At 43.0% G+C, this 19,323-nt stretch overlaps 1 protein-coding gene across 2 annotated transcripts in view; it reads left to right on the top strand.

Moving 5' to 3' along the window:
- Positions 1–1,762: 1,762 nt before the first annotated feature.
- Positions 1,763–19,323, top strand: part of LOC307043403 (uncharacterized protein) — a 111,853-nt gene continuing 94,292 nt past the window's right edge. The window contains exons 1-2 of one of the 2 annotated variants that reach the window (XR_013809370.1): positions 1,763–2,152; positions 17,704–17,808. Coding sequence is in view for 1 of the 2 variants with exons in the window: in XM_079687831.1 (XP_079543957.1) it covers positions 9,241–10,353 (1,113 nt within the window). In the remaining variant the exon portion in view is untranslated. Of the gene's footprint in view, positions 2,153–7,987; positions 11,058–17,703; positions 17,809–19,323 lie in introns of those variants that run through there. The other variant, XM_079687831.1, reaches the window with a different exon arrangement.

The following is a 19,323-nucleotide window of genomic DNA, read 5'->3' as shown; positions in this document are numbered from 1 at the left end:
TTTATGTCAGCTTCTTATGGTTAATTGCTATCATGTGTTGATTTCATAACGGAGGCTAAACAGTTCCCTGAAAATGAAGGAAGATGTAAAACAACAGCACGCTTTTATAATTCCAACAAAGAGATTATAATAAAATGTAGAATGGTTGAGGAGAGAAAATCCAGAAATGAAATCGGAAAAGAGCAATGCATGTCCTTTTATATCCCCTACAGGGCATATGAAACACTTTTTTAAGTCTGTAGTGGTACAGAAAGCTCCACATGTAACAGCTGCTTTGGTAAGTGTCAAGTCGATGTCAAAAAATAACTTGTCCCTTAATATGTTGAGCAGCAGAGATGCCTACAGTTAGAAAATGAAAAACGCCCAGTTGTGATTGATGTGGGACAGGAGTGAAGGTCCGGACCTCAAAGTATCTTTGACTCTGTCGTCTGCGCGGAGAGAGTGATTCTTTGCGTGACGATTAAACTTTGAAGTATAAGGCCACATTAGCTTGTCTTGCAGTGATTTATCACACGGTTCCCTTGACTGTGTCCGGGGGCTTCTGACACATAGGCGTGAATAATGGCTTCTGATTCATTTAAGTTCTTGAATAAACATTGTGGGAAGTTTCATTAATGTCCCAAAAGGTTGAACACAAATGATACCTAAGTGCTTAGTGCTGCATCACTTTGTGTGTAGATATCTCAGACGATGGGATTAGTTTTGTTTCATAAAGATACGTCACAGGTAGGCGGGACCATTGGCTACTAGCTTTCTACTTGACAAAAGCTGTTTATACTCAGCTTGTTAAATCCATCTCAACAGCCTGACTTTGGTGGAAGAAATATATTGCATTGGTGTTGGGGGGATTTTAATTAACGCTAAAAACAAAAGGCATTTGCTGCTGCTCACTTTGACAGTGCAGATATGAAAAGTGAAGTCTGTGTCCATATGAAGTAGCTCATCTCGGTCTGTAATTCAGCTCAGGGATACTTGTCAGACGTTGTGTGGCTGGTGCGGCGTTCAGTGTGGTAAACAGCTATTAATTTCATCATTAACATTCCTTTGTTTTGCACTGCTAGCACAGAAGGCTTCTTTAATTAAATCAGCGAGGAGTGCAACAACAGTCGCCAAAAGGCGTTTATTTGCCTATACGTTGTGCCTGAGGTCGCGTCTGTCCGGCACGCACTCGTGGGGTCGTGGGGTATATTTACACATTAAGCTCAAGGAAGAAACAGCTCCTCCTCATCACAACGAATCTTAATACAGCTGCCGATTGACTCTGTTATTCTTTGTGAGAGGACAACAACACCAATTCTTATATAGTCTGCATCTCTGGAGCTCAGCTGCTGGCTAGTGTGAGTGTGTGGGTGTTTGTAGTATTCAACTTCTCTGGTATTCGGACTAAAAGTGTATATAACATTTTACAATGCAAATGTGCCTTTAATTTATGGTTGTCTTTATTAATGTTCCACATTGGAAAAACACATAAAAACAACAAACAAAAAATGACAATAAATAAAACATTTCATTAAAAACAAAAAGACACCGACTGACATCAAATTGATTATACTGTATAAATGTAAATCATTGAAATACAAATGTATATTACTATGTGGTAATGATAATGAAAAATATAATGAAAAAATATATAATCAATCATTTATTAAAACATGCTTAAATGTAGCTGTTAATAATTGTCATATTAACATATAGTAGATACGAACATATGTAGAGCAACTTCCAGGTTAAAGACACCTGTGAATAAATGTGTGGGAAAATGATGAATACACTAGATTTTCTAAAAAATATACAGAAATATACACTACAGTGACATCTGGCGTTGTTTTTGTAAGAAATGTTCACTTCCTCATAAAAAACCCTCGGCACTTGACCTCCCGCGTGTGACGTAACACGGGGGACACAAGGGGGAGAGCGGCCGGTGTAACGTATTAATAAACATGGATCCCAATGCTAGTTTCGACACAGAAGACACAGAAGAAGTTGAACATGAATATTCGAATGCATATGACGGACCACAACCTTATAATTATGAGCCTGCATGGCGTCCAAGAGACCAGGAGCAGCCAAGGATTAGGAGAAATAACGGCCATCGGAGAGAAATTGAGCTGTGGTGTGAGGAGAACCAGTGGAGAACTGGGCAGCTATCTTGGTGAGTGACCAGCGTTAGCTACAGAATGTTAGCTAACGTCACATCACAACATTGTAAAGTTAGCTATCATATATCAGGCTATAACTAAAGTAGCATTGATAATATAGTAACGTTACTGGCAGGACTGTTCATACTGATCCATAACAGAAACTAATGCGCAAGTATCAGCCGTATCTCGCGTTACCTAATGCAACTCCACACTACGGTGCTGTGTACCGGAGGAGAGACGCGAGATACGGTTGATACTTGACGATCTGGCGGAGAAAGGTTGTGGAGCCTCCGTTGACATGTCGTTGTAAATGGCTTGATGGAAAGCAGGTGTGTAGTCGGGGAGGGTGCACAGCTGATTGCAGCAGGTGAATGGAGGTTGAGCCGGGAGCCAGGAGTGACAGCCACCACGCACACAAAAACAACACAGACAGGGGGAAACAAACAAATAAACACAAAGGAGACGGCTGGAGCAGTACAGCCACCACAGCGTTACCTAATGCAACTCCACACTATGTCTTACGGTGCCGTGTACCGGAGGGGAGAGAGAGAGAGCAGCGAAGGGGGGGGGGGGGGGGAGAATTAATATGGTTTCCTGATAAAGCTGTGGAGAGTATGTGCTGCAGGGAGGTGGATGCACAACGCACCCAGGAACGAACGCTAGCTCCGGTCCTTTTTAATGTGGACTCGATGTCCTGACAGGCTGGTATTTGTGCAACCTGCACAAACACAATACTGCACCATGATTACAAATGGTGAAATACAATGTAAAACTACCGAAAAAGACCAGCTCCTTAAAACACAACCGCTCTACTCAACGCAACTTTACTATACCCGCGGTCAGAGAGCGGAGATGTGTCCCCTGTGTGATGTAATATGACGCGTTTGACGTATGACCTTAAAAAAAAGCCGTTTTTAAGAGCAGAGCTCAAAATTGCTCCTTTCCCTCTGAATTCCTGTCCTTATGTCTCGTAAAACATATCAAATCCTGCATTCACTTTTTTAATTGTAATTTTCAAGCAAGTTTAAGCATAAATGTAGAAAAAATAAAAACCTGCAAGATGCTCTTTAAGCATATTTTATATGTTAACATAATGTGATAAGACAGAAAAAAAATAACACTGTAAAATAATAAAGATATAACGATTAAATAATTATCAAATAAGAAAATGAGTTCTTATAATAATAATAAATAATACAAAATAAATTTTAAAAAAGATCTTATTGTTTGTTTGTAGCCTTTATTTAACCAGGTGAAAGCCCCTTGAGATCAAAAGATCCCTTTTTCAAGGGTGACCTGCAGGACATTTTGCTCATTGGCATAACGTCTGTCCCAAAGTTATGCTTCAATTTAGTTAAAGGTATTACAAGCCTTTCCCCCAGGATACCATAATACATATTCATTATGATGTCAACATCCAAAATTGAGAAGAATTCAAATAGTCGGAAGTACTTAGAGTAAATACTTCTGTCAATATACTTTTGTCAACTTCTTGTTAGTGACGTATCTGCGTGTTTTTAACTGTATTGTCCGAACAGAACATCTTTTGTGCCCATTTCTGATTCTGCGTTGTTTTACTTGGTACCTTCTTTTAATGAACTTTTTCCCAATTATTGGAGAGGAATTGTGAGAATGAGTCATTCTTATAAGTTTTGTAATTGAACTCCTCTGAACATTTATTTAAGAACGACTTTGTTTCGCCAAAAACAACAAAGAAGCGTGTTTTCATCTTCGCGCCCACTCGTCATTTCCTTTATGTGCAAGCTTGCGGACACGCACCCCTGCCTACATGCTGTTGCATCTGTGTTTATTATATGTGCTCAGGCTCTCTGACGGAGTAGCAAGAGCACGGAAGGATTTCCCCAGCGTCCCAGGTGCCGGAGTGTGTGCTCAGTGAAGGGTGAAGACCATCTGCCGGGGCTGGGTGAAATCAGTGCAACATGCAGGTGCTGAGGTATTTACCCCAGCACGCAAGGTAGAAAAACAAAGCAGGGGGTGAGGGGGGGTCACGACCCACAGAGAGCAAGGTGTTTGGCCTAGAAAATTCAGACCTCATGGTCAGATGCAGCGTGCATAATTTAAAAGGTCTGTCACACTTTTTTTTTGTTTGACCATGAAACAATATGGAGCTATGTATTTTGAGTCAGTAAGCAAAATCCATATTATATCCATAATGTAATCAAAGTAAGGGCTGTAAATAACCATCGTTTCCGTTATGGATGATTCTGACTTTTTTTTTCTAGATTATTTATCAATAGTTTGGTCTTCAAAATGTCTTTAAAAGTAGTAACAAATGTCCGTCCAGTCCAAGATAATGTTTTGTTTTTTCAATTCGTCCTGTTTTGGTCACTCCAAAACCCAAAGATTTTTCTGTTTAATTTAATGGCCTGTATTATGTAAAGTATTTTAGATTTTTCCTACACCGTAGTTGTGTATATGTTATGAAAATAAACCTTTGAATCTTGAATCCTGAATCTTCCTGTAGTGTGTCAAATAGAGTTTTGTGCAAGTAAATGGTCTGCAAAGGCTAAAATCCCAAAGTCTCTCTCCCACAGACTCCCCCCTTTTTTGCCCTTTTTTAAGGTTACCATTACGGTTAGTTTATTCATATAGCACATTTTCAGACACAAAGGCAATTTAAAGTCCATTAACACACAATAGTTATGAAAGAAAAGAAAAGAAACAATACATAAACACAATGGAACAACAGGTTCATAAAGACTATTCATTAAAGAAATACAAAGCAGTGTAGAGAACATCAAAGCATCTAAAAAAAATCACAATTGTGGAACCCTTGCGGACGGGATTCGCTTCCATTCAGCCACAAGAACTCTGGCTCACAGATCCAATTCATCCTAAAGATGCTGGATGGGTTGAGGTCGGGACTTTGAGCAGACTAGCAAAGGTCAACCTAACCAAACTGGGAAATCCATTTTTTATGGACCTGTAGTAAACATGGGAAAAGCCATATTAAAACACAAACCCCCAAAACTGCATTTTGGTTGTTTCATTATTTTTTCTGCATTGATTTAATTTCAGATTTTTTGTTTATTGTGCCGTCCATCATTTGAATGCATTAATATAAGCTATATGTTATAAATCCAGCCTACCAGATCGAGATTCATTCAATTGGAAGCCGCTGTATAGATGTCCAGTCCAGTAAAGTGCAACAGCAAACCAACGGTATGCCATCAATATATATAACACATGCTCATAGCATAAACCAATTAATTCTGTTTCCATTATTTATGATCTGCCTCCGTCAGTGAGGACACTGGGATTCTGAAATACAGACAGCTTAGAGCCCTCCAGTCTGCCATACATAATTCTTTCTGATGAATTGTTGTACAGATGTTTGCATGTTCAGTCTGCAGACTGCAGTACACGCGCTCAACAAAAACCCAACCCTCTCACTGTAATCCTGCATGTGGGCAGGGGCGGGTGGATGAAATTAAACAGATATGCTTATCCAAACTATTTATTAAAGAACCATATCCGAGATATAATCCTAATATGTTATCTAGAGCTGGGGGGATTTTGGACGTACGTGCAACGCAGAAATCCAGGTGTACTGACTCGTAAATCCGGGGATTAGCAGAAAGGTTATTGTAATTTTTAAAATAACACAAAAGCAGATTTCATTATTAAAAGGCTGAACGGACCATCTGGGAGGAGGAAAGTACTTTAGATTCATACTGTACCTCCACACACACCAATTACAATTATTGTTTTTCATCAACTCTGACCACCAGGTCAGAAACAAAAAGCATTTACAAAAGCATATCAGATCATGTACTCGACTTGTAGTATGAGGACACAACAGTCTCTATGAATAGATTAACAGACTGTACTATTCTGAGTTATATTGGAATCACATTATTCACCATGTACAATGGTTTAACAGTAGGAGTGGGCGGCTTAACCTGTGCAAAGGGCACACCAGTACAAACACCAGGATTTGGATAGTGCTGTTCAATTTGTATCGGTTTAACCCAGATTAAATATGTTAATCAGTGCCTGCAACAGTGCACCTCACTGAATGTTAACCAGCACATCATGCTGACCTGAAATGACGTATTCAATATAAATTAAAAAAACTCAAAAGGAGGTTTCCCTTTTTATGCTTAAACAATGCATCACCAGACGAGTACAAACACTGATATCCGATAATTCAGCAACACATACATCTTTACAATTTAAAAAAAATATTTATTATCACTCTGTCAATCTACTATATGTGTACATGGCAGCAAAAGTATGGTAGCAAAAGTATGGTTAAGGTTAGAGCAGGTTATGGTTATAGCAAATAAACCATTACTATGGTGTGGTTATAATGAAGGGTGCAAATATTTTGGTATCTCATGATTTGATTCTAGATTTCTAACAAGTTAACCAATGAATTGTACTCAAAATAACAGAAAACTGGTATTTTAACAAATAGAACAATGATGCTAAACTACTTTGACTCGATATCTTGTTAATATTTAGATTCTCCTGAACAAATAAAACTTTGTAAAATGAAAATTGTTCAATTCTAGATTACAGGAATCTTGATTTTGACATGTGTTTAGCTATTTACTGTTGCAAAGGGTTACTGATGAAGCAAAATAATGATTTGACTTATATCATGTATTAGTTGATAATGGTTAGCTGGCCGGCTCTGTTGTGATTGGTCAGACACTTAGAGATGTCCCGCCCCTTAGCCTATCACGTAAAATGTGTTGCATAGTTATGTCATCATGTTGCAAAAATAATTTTGGTGTTTCAAGCAGGAGGAAACTTTGGGGTTTTAGCCTTTGCAGACCATTTACATGCACCAAAAACGATATAACACACTGCAGGAAAGGGAAAACCCCAAAAAGTATAAAATGACCTCTTTAGAGATTATTAACAAATATGGAGGAATTTATAAAACAAAGGATGTTGCAGCACTTCAGCCGAGTAGGACACACTGATGTAAAACAACCTAAAGATAATACAAAGATGAGGGAAAAAAAGTCAGGATAAGAAAGTGCTGACTGATGCAGACTCACTGTGTGCACGCTGCTGTGCTCATATTCGTCAAAGACTTCCTGAGCAGATTACTGTGACACCAGCCACCTCGTTTTTGAACTGCGCGTGCAGCTTTCTGTGACAGGTACGCCAGTCGACATCACCATATCCAGCCGCAATATCCGCGCCTCACGGGCCCGCAGCCTCATCCGTTCTGACGGATATTTTCTGTTTGTTGCCCGAGGGATTACAGGCTCTGATGAAACAAAGGCACAAACATAATGTTTTGTGTTGGAGCTGCTTCTACCTGCTGGCTTCTGCAGAAACTATCTGCTAAAAGGGATTTTTGTTTTTCTTGCCTAGACCTTGATCAAAGTGATATTTCTCCTATAGACTTGACGTTTCTTGTTACAGATTTGTTTAAACACTGGGTATGTAAAACAAATGTAAGCTTATGTATAGGGCGGCAACAAACGACTAATTTGATAATCGATTAATCCAGTGGTTCTCAAACTTTTTCTATCAGGCCCCCCCTTTGTCACGATCTGTCTGTGTTGTGTTTTGTTTTGTCTAGATCTGTCTTTGGTTTTCTGTCTGCGTTGTGTCTTGTCTAGATCTGTCTTTGGTTTTCTGTCTGCTTTGTGTTGTCTTGTTTAGATCTGTCTGTGTTGTGTTTTGTTTTGTCTAGATCTGTCTTTGGTTTTCTGTCTGTGTTGTGTCTTGTCTAGATCTGTCTTTGGTTTTCTGTCTGCGTTGTGTTGTCTTGTTTAGATCTGTCTGTGGTTCCCTGTCGTTAGTTTCCCTGGTGTGTCTAATTTACCCGATTGTGTTCACCTGGTGTTCACCCGCCCCAGTTCTGGCCCCAGCAGCCATGGTTCCGGCTCCAGTACAGGCCCCTGCAGCCATGGTTCCAGCCCCAGTTCTGGCCCCAGCAGCCATGGATCCGGCTTCAGTTCTGGCCCCAGCAGCCATGGTTCCAGCCCCAGTTCTGGCCCCAGTAGCCATGGTTCCCGCCCCAGTTCTGGCCCCAGCAGCCATGGTTCCAGCCTCAGTCCTGGCCCCAGCAGCCATGGTTTCGACTCCAGCCCCTCGTCTCCGGCCGACGCCAGCTCCCCGTGTCCTGTCGGCGTACCGGCCGACTCCAGCACCTCGTCTCCTGTTGGCTGTCCTTCCGACGCCAGCTCCCCGTGTCCTGTCGGCGTACCGGCCGACTCCAGCACCTCGTCTGCTGTTGGCTGTCCGCCCGACGCCAGCTCCCAGTGTCCTGTCGGCATACCGGCCGACACAAGTTCTCTCTCAAGTCCCCTCTCAAGTCCTCTCTCAAGTTCCCTCTCAAGTCTCCTCTCCTGGGCCTTCTCAAGTCTCCTCTCAAGTCTCCTCTCCTGGGCCTTCTCAAGTCACCTCTCGAGCCTCCTCTCGAGTAACCTCTCGAGTCACCTCTCAAGCCTCCTCTCGAGTCATCTCTCAAGTTTCCTCTCCAGTTCCCTCTCAAGTCTCCTCTCGAGTTCCCTCTCGAGTCCCCTTTCAAGTTACCCCTCCAGTTCCCTCTCAAGTCCCCTCTCGAGTCCCCTTTCAAGTCATCTCTCAAGTCTCCTCTAGAGTTACCTCTTGAGTTACCTCTCGAGTCCCCTCTCGAGTCCCCTCTCGAGTTCCCTCTCTGGTCCCCTCTCGAGTCTCTTCTCGAGTTCCCTCTCAAGTCTCCTCTCGAGTTCCCTCAAGTATCCTCTCGAGTTCCCTCTCGAGTCTCCTCTCGAGTCCCCTCTCGAATCTCCTCTCGAGTTCCCCTTCAAGTTCCTTCTCGAGATCCCTCTCAAGTCACCTCTCAAGTCACCTCTCGAGGTCCCTCTCAAGCCCTCTCTCGAGTCTCCTCTCGAGTCCCTTCTCAAGTCCCCTCTCAAGTCTCCGTTCAAGTTCCCTCTCAAGATCCCTCTCAAGTCAACTCTCAAGTTTCCTCTCGAGGTCCCTCTCAAGCGCTCTCTCGAGTCTCCTCTCGAGTCCCTTCTCAAGTCTCCTCTCAAGTCTCCGTTCAAGTTCCCTCTCAAGATCCCTCTCAAGTCATCTCTCAAGTCCACTCTCAAGTTTCCTCTCGAGTCTCCAATCAAGTCCCATGTCTTGTGCCGTTGGAGGTTCTGCTGGGGGTCCTGCCAACCCTATGTCCTGTGCCGATGGAGGTTCCGCTGGGGGTCCTGCCGGCTCCGTGTCCTGTCCCGTTGGAGGTCCCGCCGACTACTCTCCTGCCGGGGGTCCTTCCAATCCCATGTCCTGTCCTGTTGGGGGTCCCGCCGACTACTCTTCTGCCGGGGGTCCTGCCAACCCTATGTCCTGTGCCGATGGAGGTTCCGCTGGGGGTCCTGCCGGCTCCGTGTCCTGTCCCGTTGGAGGTCCCGCCGACTACTCTCCTGCCGGGGGTCCTGCCAATCCCATGTCCTATCCCGTTGGGGGTCCCGCCGACTACTCTCCTGCCGGGGGTCCTGCCAACCCTGTGTCCTGTCCTGTTGGGGGTCCCGCCGACTACTCTTCTACCGGGGGTCCTGCCAACTTTATGTCCCGTGCCATTGGAGGTTCCGTTGGGGGGTCCCGCCGTCTACTCTTCTGCCGGGGGTCCTGCCAATCCCTTGTCCTGTTCCGTTGGAGGTCCCGCCGACTACTCTTCTATCGGGGGTCCTGCCAACTCTATGTCCCGTGCCATTGGAGGCCCCGCCATCATCTGTCTCGCCGGGGGTCCTACCAAAACCTGGTTCTTCCGTGGGGGATCCTGCCGAGGCCTATCCCACCGGCTCCGGTTCCTGTTTGGCCGACACCGGGCTCTGCTCGGCCTCTGGAGCTGTCTGGTCTTCGCCCTCAATCCCGGCCCCCTGAGAGCCGCAGTCCTCTCCCTCGAGCCCGGCCTCCTGACTCTTTCTGCCGCGGTCTTTGCCCTCGGGCCCGGCCCCCTGACTCTTCCTGCCGCTGCCTTCGCTCTCATGCTCGGCCGCCCGAGTCCCCCACCTTAGACTGTGCCTTGCCCCCGGGCCGTCCGCTCGAGTCCCCCTTTTTGAACTCAGCCTTCCCCCCGGGCCGTCCGCCTGAATCCCCATTTTTGAACTCTGCCTTGCCCCCGAGCCGTCCGCCCAAGATCCCTTCCTGGTCCTCTGCTGTGCCCCTGGGCGGCCAGCTCAGTCCCGTCCTCCTGACCCCCTCCACCCACCCTGGTGACCTAGTGATACATGATTATGATTAGTCTTGTTTGTATTTAAGTTCTGGTTTTTCTGTCTGTCTTTGTCGGTTCATCTTGTGATATGGCTTGTTCCTCGGTGAGTGTTCTGTTCAGTCTTTGTTTAGAGTTTAGCCTTGAAATAAAGGAGTTATTTTGTCACTTTAATCTGCATTTGGGTCCTGCTTCCTACACACACCGTAACACCCGTAGGAGAAAAAAATAAGTCGGGGGCCCCCCCCCAACACAAATAGTCAGGCTCAGTGGCGGCGCCAGATATTTATTCTAGGGTGCTGTGGGGTAGCTTGACGTTTCATAGAGGGTGCTAAAACATTTAGGGTTTCCCATTAATGTACCGGTTGCTACAATGGAATTTTCTACTGCAACATTCCCCACGCAAATACACAGTGTGACAGTTGCAGTGAAGGCTCGAGGCATATAGGTGTAAGCAGAGGTAAAGTGCTATTTTTCTAGGTGGTGTGTGGACCTCACATAGGGGGGTCCGGGGGCAAGCTCCCCCGGGAAGATTTATTTTAAGTTAAATGCATCAATCTGGTGCACTTTGAGAGCAGAAATGAAGAGATCAATGGATACCTCTCTCAACACCAATATGAAACAGAACTGTAAACAGATTTACTTTTTCTTTATGGATATTTTACAAATCACCCTTTTAAACTTTATTCTTTTTTTACTGTCATATATTTTCATACTGATATTCTGTACAAACTGTGAAGTCCACTGAGACAAATGTAACATTTGTGATATTGGGCTATATAAATAAACATTGATTGATTGATATAGTATTTCATACCTGTTTTCCATTTATTCTCTTTTTTTATAACTACAATGATCATATAAACGTGTGCCTCGGAAATAATTGTTTACATTAATGGTGACCAAAACGTTTGAGACCCGCTGGGATAACTTAGACTAAAGTTAACTATCTAAACACTCAGAGAGTCCTTTAGTTCACTGAGCCTCTCAGTCTGACAGGAGAGGACTCTCCTCCACTTTGTTGTTGAAAAAACTCTTTATATCCTTTAGCATAGCTCGCTAGCACCACATACATGCCAAACTTTCCAAATCCAAAAGAGGTAGGTTTCAGCGTGGCAAATGTGCACGCCCAAATGAGGTAATCAGAAGAAATGGAACCCCAGTAATTATATGTATAAACCATGTATTTAACATATATTGCATCATTTTATGCATTTTTCAGAAAAAGTGCAGTTTGGTAAACAGTGACATCAACGACATGTCTGGTCTGTAAAATGCCCGAAAAGTAAAAGAATGGGAGATAAATATCCCAAAGTCTCCACATTTTATTATATTTTTAAAGTGTTTCTGGTCCTCTTTCAGTTGAGACAGTGTAGATGAAGGGTGTGTCAGGATGTAGAACTCTTGAGTGAACATTGGATAAAGCCAGGTTCATGTTCTTGTTTCACGTTGTTGACATATTAGAGCGAAATATTTTTGTGTTGCGCCATGAATCAGAAAATACTGCATTAAAAAAGTCATTTCCTGCATTTTTCTACTGATAAAGCGTGATATAAATAATGTACAGGCTTTCAGATTGCTGTAGTTCACTAAACAGAGACATTAACGACATGTTTGGTGTTGTAAATGTCAGAAAAAGTGAAAGACTGGGAGATAAATATCCCCAAATCTCAAAATGGTATCCTATTTTGTGTGTTTGTGGTCCTCTTTCAGTTGAGACACTGTAGGTGAAGGATGCTTCAGGAAAAGACCAAACACTGGATGTCTTTCAGCCACCGAGACACTGATATTAACGGGGAAACCCTGCAGGACTCAAATGCCTCGTCTCTGTTCCCTTAAACTCATTTGGGAGTGATTACCCATCAGCCCCGGGGGTGCAGAGGAAAGGCAGCGTTACCCCGGTCTGCACGTTGTTTCTCTTTCAGAAACAAAGAGGACTGTTTGTATAAAGCGATCACTGACACGCTGCAAACGGTGTCCGCCAAAAGTCGAGTCCAGTGTCTATGGAGTGTCATTTTTATTTGTTATAGTTTGGGAAGATTGAAAATCGGTAGGGAAAGTCAGCTAAGTCGGTAGGCGGTAGAAGCATGTCAAAAGCGGTAGACTACCGCCCAAATCAGTAGGGTTGGCAGGTATGGCACCAGAGGCTAAAAGGTATGAAAGGAGGGAAGGTACATTTCTCATAAGGAAACAGTTACAAATGCTAGCAGAACAAGACGACCCACCCCCATATACAGATATTGATGTAAATGATGAGATTGTTCAAAGAAGGTCCAAATGATGTGATACTTCAAATGATGAAATCATTAGAATTAAGAACCAGCTACAAAGAAGTAGTAGTACTTTGTACTATAAAATAGTTTGTTTCTTTTTATACTTTGTAAAAACAAGTCCCTTAACACTGAATGTGGTATAGGAACGATTTCTGTGAAAGGAGGGAGTAAGAAATGTTCTGATACCGAGCTAATTGCTGCTATTTTGAAGAGTGATATTGAATGTTAACACTAGAAGTTATGCACAAAGAAAAACTTTTATGTTGAAGACCAACCAATTTAAGAGGAGGAGCCAAATGATGAGATATATAGTTAGGTGACGGAGCTTTGTTCGCTCTCTTCTCCACGGCTGCCACTGCGAGACACAGCTGCAGCTGCGCTCTTCCCACCACCTTCTGTTTGTTCCATTACTGCGCTATTGAATTAAAGTACCCATTTGAACCTTTTCAGAGACTCCATTAGTCTCTTTATTTTAAGCTTCTCTCCTGGGACGCGAGAACAACGAATACTTCTAATACAAGCGCTCCAACACATTGTATGTGATAGGCTAAGGGGCGGACTTCTCTTAGCGGTTGACAAATCACAACGGAGCCGCCCAGCTAACCAATCAGAGCAGACTGGGTTCTGGTTTCTGACAGAGGGTAAAAAGAGGTGCTGCAGCACATGCAGCATGAGAAAAATAATTATCTTTTTGAACATTAAAGCATGTTAACATGTAACAGTAGAGGCACAAAATATAAATATGAAACCTCAAAATTAGCACAATGTCTCCTCTTTAACCGTGACGGCTTTTACCTTTATGTGTGTCAATGTAAACAAACAAGGTCCATTTAGAGCTTCCAACCGCATCTCACTAATTTACTCTGGTGGGAAGGTTGTAATGGAGTTATTTAAAAAAACGACACATTTTCTGTATTTCTAATTTCGGTCATGCAGCTGATGCCATTGTTAGCTTCATGTCAGGGGTCAATGAGTTATTCAAGGACATCTCATCAGGACTCTTTGCCTGCAGAGCGGATCCTCCCTGTGACCTTCTGATTATAGTACACACACTTCAACCATCAGGCCCAACCTGCCACCTCACAACACGGTCAAATCCCCCAGACTGCTCCTTTCACCACGGCAGCGCAGACCACTGGTATTTACAGATGATGAGCACGCTCAGTAGGGGCCCGTCCGTTGATGTATGTGGAGAGTCACAGTCATGCTTGAGCAGGGGTAAATTCTGAGGCATCGCACAGTCGGGGACCTCACAGCCGCAGTATTGCTTGGAGCGAGGAGGAGGTTGGGGCAGAAGGTCAGCGGCGTCATACACAACACAATTAGAGGAAGACACACTGTGGCGTGACTTATGCGTATGAAATATCACAGAAGACATTTCCAGTAAAATTACTAAGTAAACATAGACACAACAAAACATAGTACATTTTTCGTCAAAAAAGTAAGACATTTTAAAGATGTACCAAAAACTATTATGTCTTTTAGTAGATCCAACATAAAGGTACAAATCGATTATAGCAATATATTGTGTTTGGGGGAAGCTGTTGAGGGATATTGTTCTCTTAAAAATACACATGATTTTGACCATTCCATCTTTCAAACCCCATAACCAGAACATTGATTTTAGAAGATTCTTGAAACACTGGACCCACAAACCACAGTGCAGTGATGGCATATCTTTGTAGGCCATCCAGGAAGTTACCATTCAAAAGTGAATGGGATTATACTATTGGATTGTGGAATATTTTACAAAATAAGATCTTTGGCCAACACATTTTATGTTTTTTCGGCAGGATCGCCACATTTATCGGCTTTTATGATTTTTAAGTGCTTAATACCAACGGCACGTAAAAAGCCTTATCACGGCTATATCTTGTTCTTGTTCGTTTTAGTACATCCTGTTGTACATTTCTGCTCCACACTACCTCTTTGTAAATATGCATAGCTCTCCACTTTGAATATAGTATATAAAGTATTTCTCTTATTTTACTGTACTTATAGTTTCTCACATATTTATATGTGAGTAAATATTGTCCTCATTTTTAATTTGGTACAATAGGCTTAAAATCAGCAGGAGATAAAATCATGACATAAAACATTTTATTGCAACAAATTGAAAATACTAATGCAAAGAAGCACTCTTTGTCTCAGGCTCGCCATGTTGCTTTATAAAAGTTAAAGAGTTTCACTGAACGAGATTCAGATAGATATAATAAAATACCAGTAATATCAATATCAGTAAGACAGAGCTTTCATATTGCTTGGAAAACAGAATTAATTATCACCAGGACAAATGTCTGCTGTCTTCATCTGTGGGTGTATGTGTTTATAAGTGTGTTCTTGTACTTGTCCGCCTGTGAGAAGCAGTTTGAGTTACAAGCATTTGGGGAGGGGATAGTTGTACAAACTAAAGTTATGGTGTATCCCTCTCACAATTGAAATAAAAAAACGTTGTGTTGGATGTTCTGCGGCTGCAGATGCTTTTGAGAAATTATGATCAGGTTTTTCAGGTCCATGGTGCCAATGCTGTCCAACTTTATTTATTCACTAAATATTTGAGTGAGAGGAAAGTATCTGCAACTCATTCAAACAGTTTAGATGCTCCATCATCTATTGTTGCAGTTTTATATTTGCAGAAATGCTTTGAACTCAAAAGCAGTGCTATACATTGGCATTAGAGTTTTGCATAAGAATTATAAAACATCTACGATAGTGTTATGGCTTGTTTGAGATTACTGTTTCAGGGAAGTGCTAAAATAATAACATGGATTACGTTGGGGAATATGTAAGGGTCTAACAACAAACTGCAAAGTTCTTAAGTTAATTACACCATAGAAAATATACAATATTTTAGTTTATGAGGTTGTTATTTTCTCACAACAAAATCAGTGCATGAGAAGCGAAACGGTTGCTTGAGAATGTCTTCAACAAGCAACACTCCAATGGCTGATAGCTCCAGTACCGCACAAAACATGTTTTCGATGGACGAGAGTGAAAATGGAACACACACTCTATTTGTTGTTTGTTTATATCACGTATTCTGTTCTTCTTCTCTGTCTTCCGGTTGTTGCCTCTTTTGAATGACGAATACACACTACCGCCGCCTGCTGGTAAGGAGAGTTATTGCCGCTCACGCATGCGCAGTTCGTACGTGCTCGGCTGAAGTCTTTGCGGTGTGTTCCAGTGCGACACATGGCCAAGACGCAGGAGAACACGCCGACGCAACATTCAGCGTCAGCGTCGGCGAGTTCTCTGGTGACTGCTTGGTGTGTCAGGTCCTTAAGAGATGGCCGTGCTAACAGTGCTAATGGCGCTCAAAACGGCAACATTGCTAAGGTTGTTAACCTGAGGTGAAATCAGAGGGCAGGCATTCCCCCATAATGCCAGATAAAAAACTGAAAACCTTTTTTAGGGTTGGGTTTTGGTTTAGACTAGGTTAAAGGTCCCATGTCATGGCCATTTCTACTGATCATAATTCCATTGTTGAGGTATACTAGAATAGATTTATACTGTGCAATTTTCCAAACTCACATTGGTTTTTCATACAGCATCTCTGTAAAGTATGTGTATTCACTCTCTGTCCAGTGGGCCCCCCCTGTGAGCCCACTGTGCTCTGATTGGTCAGCTCGCCCACTCTGTTCTGATGAGTCCACCACCCTTACAGCAGAACATCAGTGATTATGTGTTACAATGGCGTTTGTTAGCAACCAGAAAATGACACCAGTAAGGACAAACAGATGAGAATGCTGCGTGGGGTCTGGGTGCCGTGTTGGCGGGACGTTGCGCGGCTCGCTGCTGCGAGGAGCGGACAGTGTGAGCTGGGTTCATTTCCTGCTTGCTGCTTGGGGTCTGCGAGACAGCGAGACCTCGCAAATGGACGCGGGAAGGGTGGGGGGGGGGGTGCTGAGGGAGGTGCAGCACCCCCATCTGCAAGGCTCCACTAGCATGGGACCTTTAAGATTCATAGGTTAAGCTTACTTCTTGGGTTAGGAAAGTGGTTCTCAAAGTGGCACCCCCCCTGAAAATAATTTGATGCAGTACCATTACGTCTGGGTCTCTGTTTCATTAAAGCTCAGCTCTGTGTGTGTGTGTGTGTGTGTGTGTGTGTGTGTGTGTGTGTGTGTGTGTGTGTGTGTGTGTGTGTGTGTGTGTGTGTGTGTGTGTGTGTGTGTGTGTGTGTGTGTGTGTGTGTGTGTGTGTGTGTGTGTGTGTGTGTGTGTGTGTGTGTGTGTGGAAAGAGCCATTTTGTGTGCGCGAGAGAGAGAGAGCGCACCGGTACCGGAGATCGTTGTTGTTAGCTTCTGGTGCTAGTGAGCTACGCTAACGGATATAAGGAGCTTTTTCAACAACAAAGTGGAGGAGAGCTCTCATGCCAGACTGAGAGACTCAGTGAGCTACTCTCAGTGTTATCTCAGTGGGTCTCAAATGTTTTGGTCCCCATTAATGTAAACAATTATTTCCGAGGCACACGTTTATATGATCATTATAGTTAGTGATTTGTAAAATATCCATAAAGAAAAAGTAAATCTGCTTACAGTTCTGTTTCAAATGGTTGTTGAGAGATGTATCCATAGATCTCTTCATTTTGCACTCAAAGTGCACCAGATTGATGCTTTTAACTTCAATATTTAAAAATAAATCTTCCCGGACGAGCTTGCCCCCGGACCCCCCTATGTAAGGTCCACACACCGCCTATAAAAATAAAGCTTGACCCCTGCTTACACCTATATGCCTCAAGCCTTCATTGTAACTGTCACACTGTGTATATGCGTGGGGATTGTTGCAGTAGAAAATTCCACTGTAGCGCCCGGTACATTAATGGGAAACCCTACATTTTCAAGCACCCTCTATGAAACGTCAAGCTACCCCACAGCACCCCCAAAAGAAATCTCTGACGCCACCACTGAGCCTGACTATTTGTGTTGGGGGGGCCAGACTTTTTTTTTTCTCCAAAGGGGGGGCCTGACAGAAAAAGTTTGAGAACCACTGGGTTAGGAAGAGGATCAAAGACAAAGTGAAGATTAACCGTAAACTACAGATAGTTCTTATAAATCTGACTGATACAAATGTGCGTGTCCCTTCTTATGGCTTTCTTCCTTGCTCTTCACAGATCACTAGCGGTCCTCCAGCTCCGGCCCCCATCTTGATGATGTAATTATTTCCCAGTGCCACCTGGGAACCCCGGCCGCCGTTTGGAGGCATCGCTCACAGCCAAGTATGCAGATGTTTCTAATTGCTTTCCATTACCAAGAATAACAGCTGTTTATATCTATCTGCAAATAATTCACAAGAGTTCCAGACTGTTAGGATAACATATCCCACCTGGTCACTATCACCAGTTGTCAACAGCCGAGCATTGCGCTTGCCAGGCCTCTTGTTTACCGAATCCCCCAGATAAGCTAGGGCTTAGAGTCACCTTCAGCCATCTTGCTTTGCACCTACAAGGATTTCCTGTTTTGCCTTAAGAGTCAATCTTTTATTATTATCCCAAGAAGACAGAACAAAACATTTTTGTCCTGCGCTTTCATCATGCCCTTCTACATTGACTTTTCAATTTTGGGGATGGCATGTGTAAATGGTCCCAGGCCGGGTTCAAACCTGGGTTCTCTGCATGGGGGTGGCGCCTTGTACCTGGGCCGCAAGCTCGCCCAGGTGAGCATATGGGGCCTGATTTAGTGGTTTAATAGTTTGATAGGGTTAGGGTTGTGTGTCTCTTTTATTTTTTCAACCGAAGTTGTCAAACTATGTAAGTTAATAAAGCTCTGAACTAGGGATGGGAATTTGAAAGCAAATGTACATTCGAATATTCGACCCCCAAAAAACGGCTAACCGATTAACCGAAATGTACATATCCTGTAAAAAAAAAAATGTGGGAAAATGTTTTACAAAAAAAATATTAATTTGGAAAAATAAATAAATACACGTTCAAATAAGCATAGAAACCAAGTCGAATTTGTCAGATGTATTGAACTGGTGATCACAGTTTTAAACAGTTGACAACGATAGGCCTCCAGCTTTCATGCTTAAAACATAACTTGTTTTTTAAATGAAAGAGGGATCATACACGAACAACATAACGGGTTAGGGTAACGTAACCCTTTTACAACAGAGATCAACAACCTATAACAGGGCCTATGCACAGAATGCAGCTATTCAATACTCATTCTTGTTTAAGAATATGAGCATGTCTACATGCTCAGGGGAGAGGCGGGTACGGAGGCGATTCACAATCAGGCCAACTGTAGAGAAGCTGGAATTTGGGCATAAGATGAGGTTTGAGTCTGCGTGATCTGCTTGTAGGGAGGGGCAGCAGCCATATCATTAGCTAGAACTAGCTAGATCTGATGGATTCGGACATAAACGCGAGTGAAGTATAACCGGACGCGAGAGAGAGATCAGCACCTGCAGCTCTGCCCGCTGTGAGGGACTGTGAGCGGAGCAAAACACAGCTTTAGACCTAACAAACTTAGCTATGGCATTGAATTATTCCATCTGACAATATGTAATCAACTTAGGCACCCCTCCCAAAAAATAATAATTCATAACTCATATTATATTCGAATACCTGAATAATTTCGAATATTCGATTATTCGATGAATCGTTCCCATCCCTATTCTGAACCTAAAACTTATTCAAGGTTAAAGTTACCCTTTAAGACTACTTTTGCCTATAGAAGTGAGGCTTAAGAACCTAATTCTTGCCTTTGGAATTGGGAAGAATCTCAATCGT

The sequence above is a fragment of the Notothenia rossii genome (assembly GCF_949606895.1).
Source record: "Notothenia rossii genome assembly, chromosome: 6".
Classification (NCBI taxonomy): Eukaryota; Metazoa; Chordata; class Actinopteri; order Perciformes; family Nototheniidae; genus Notothenia; species Notothenia rossii.
This window is presented reverse-complemented; position numbering and strand designations above follow the sequence as displayed.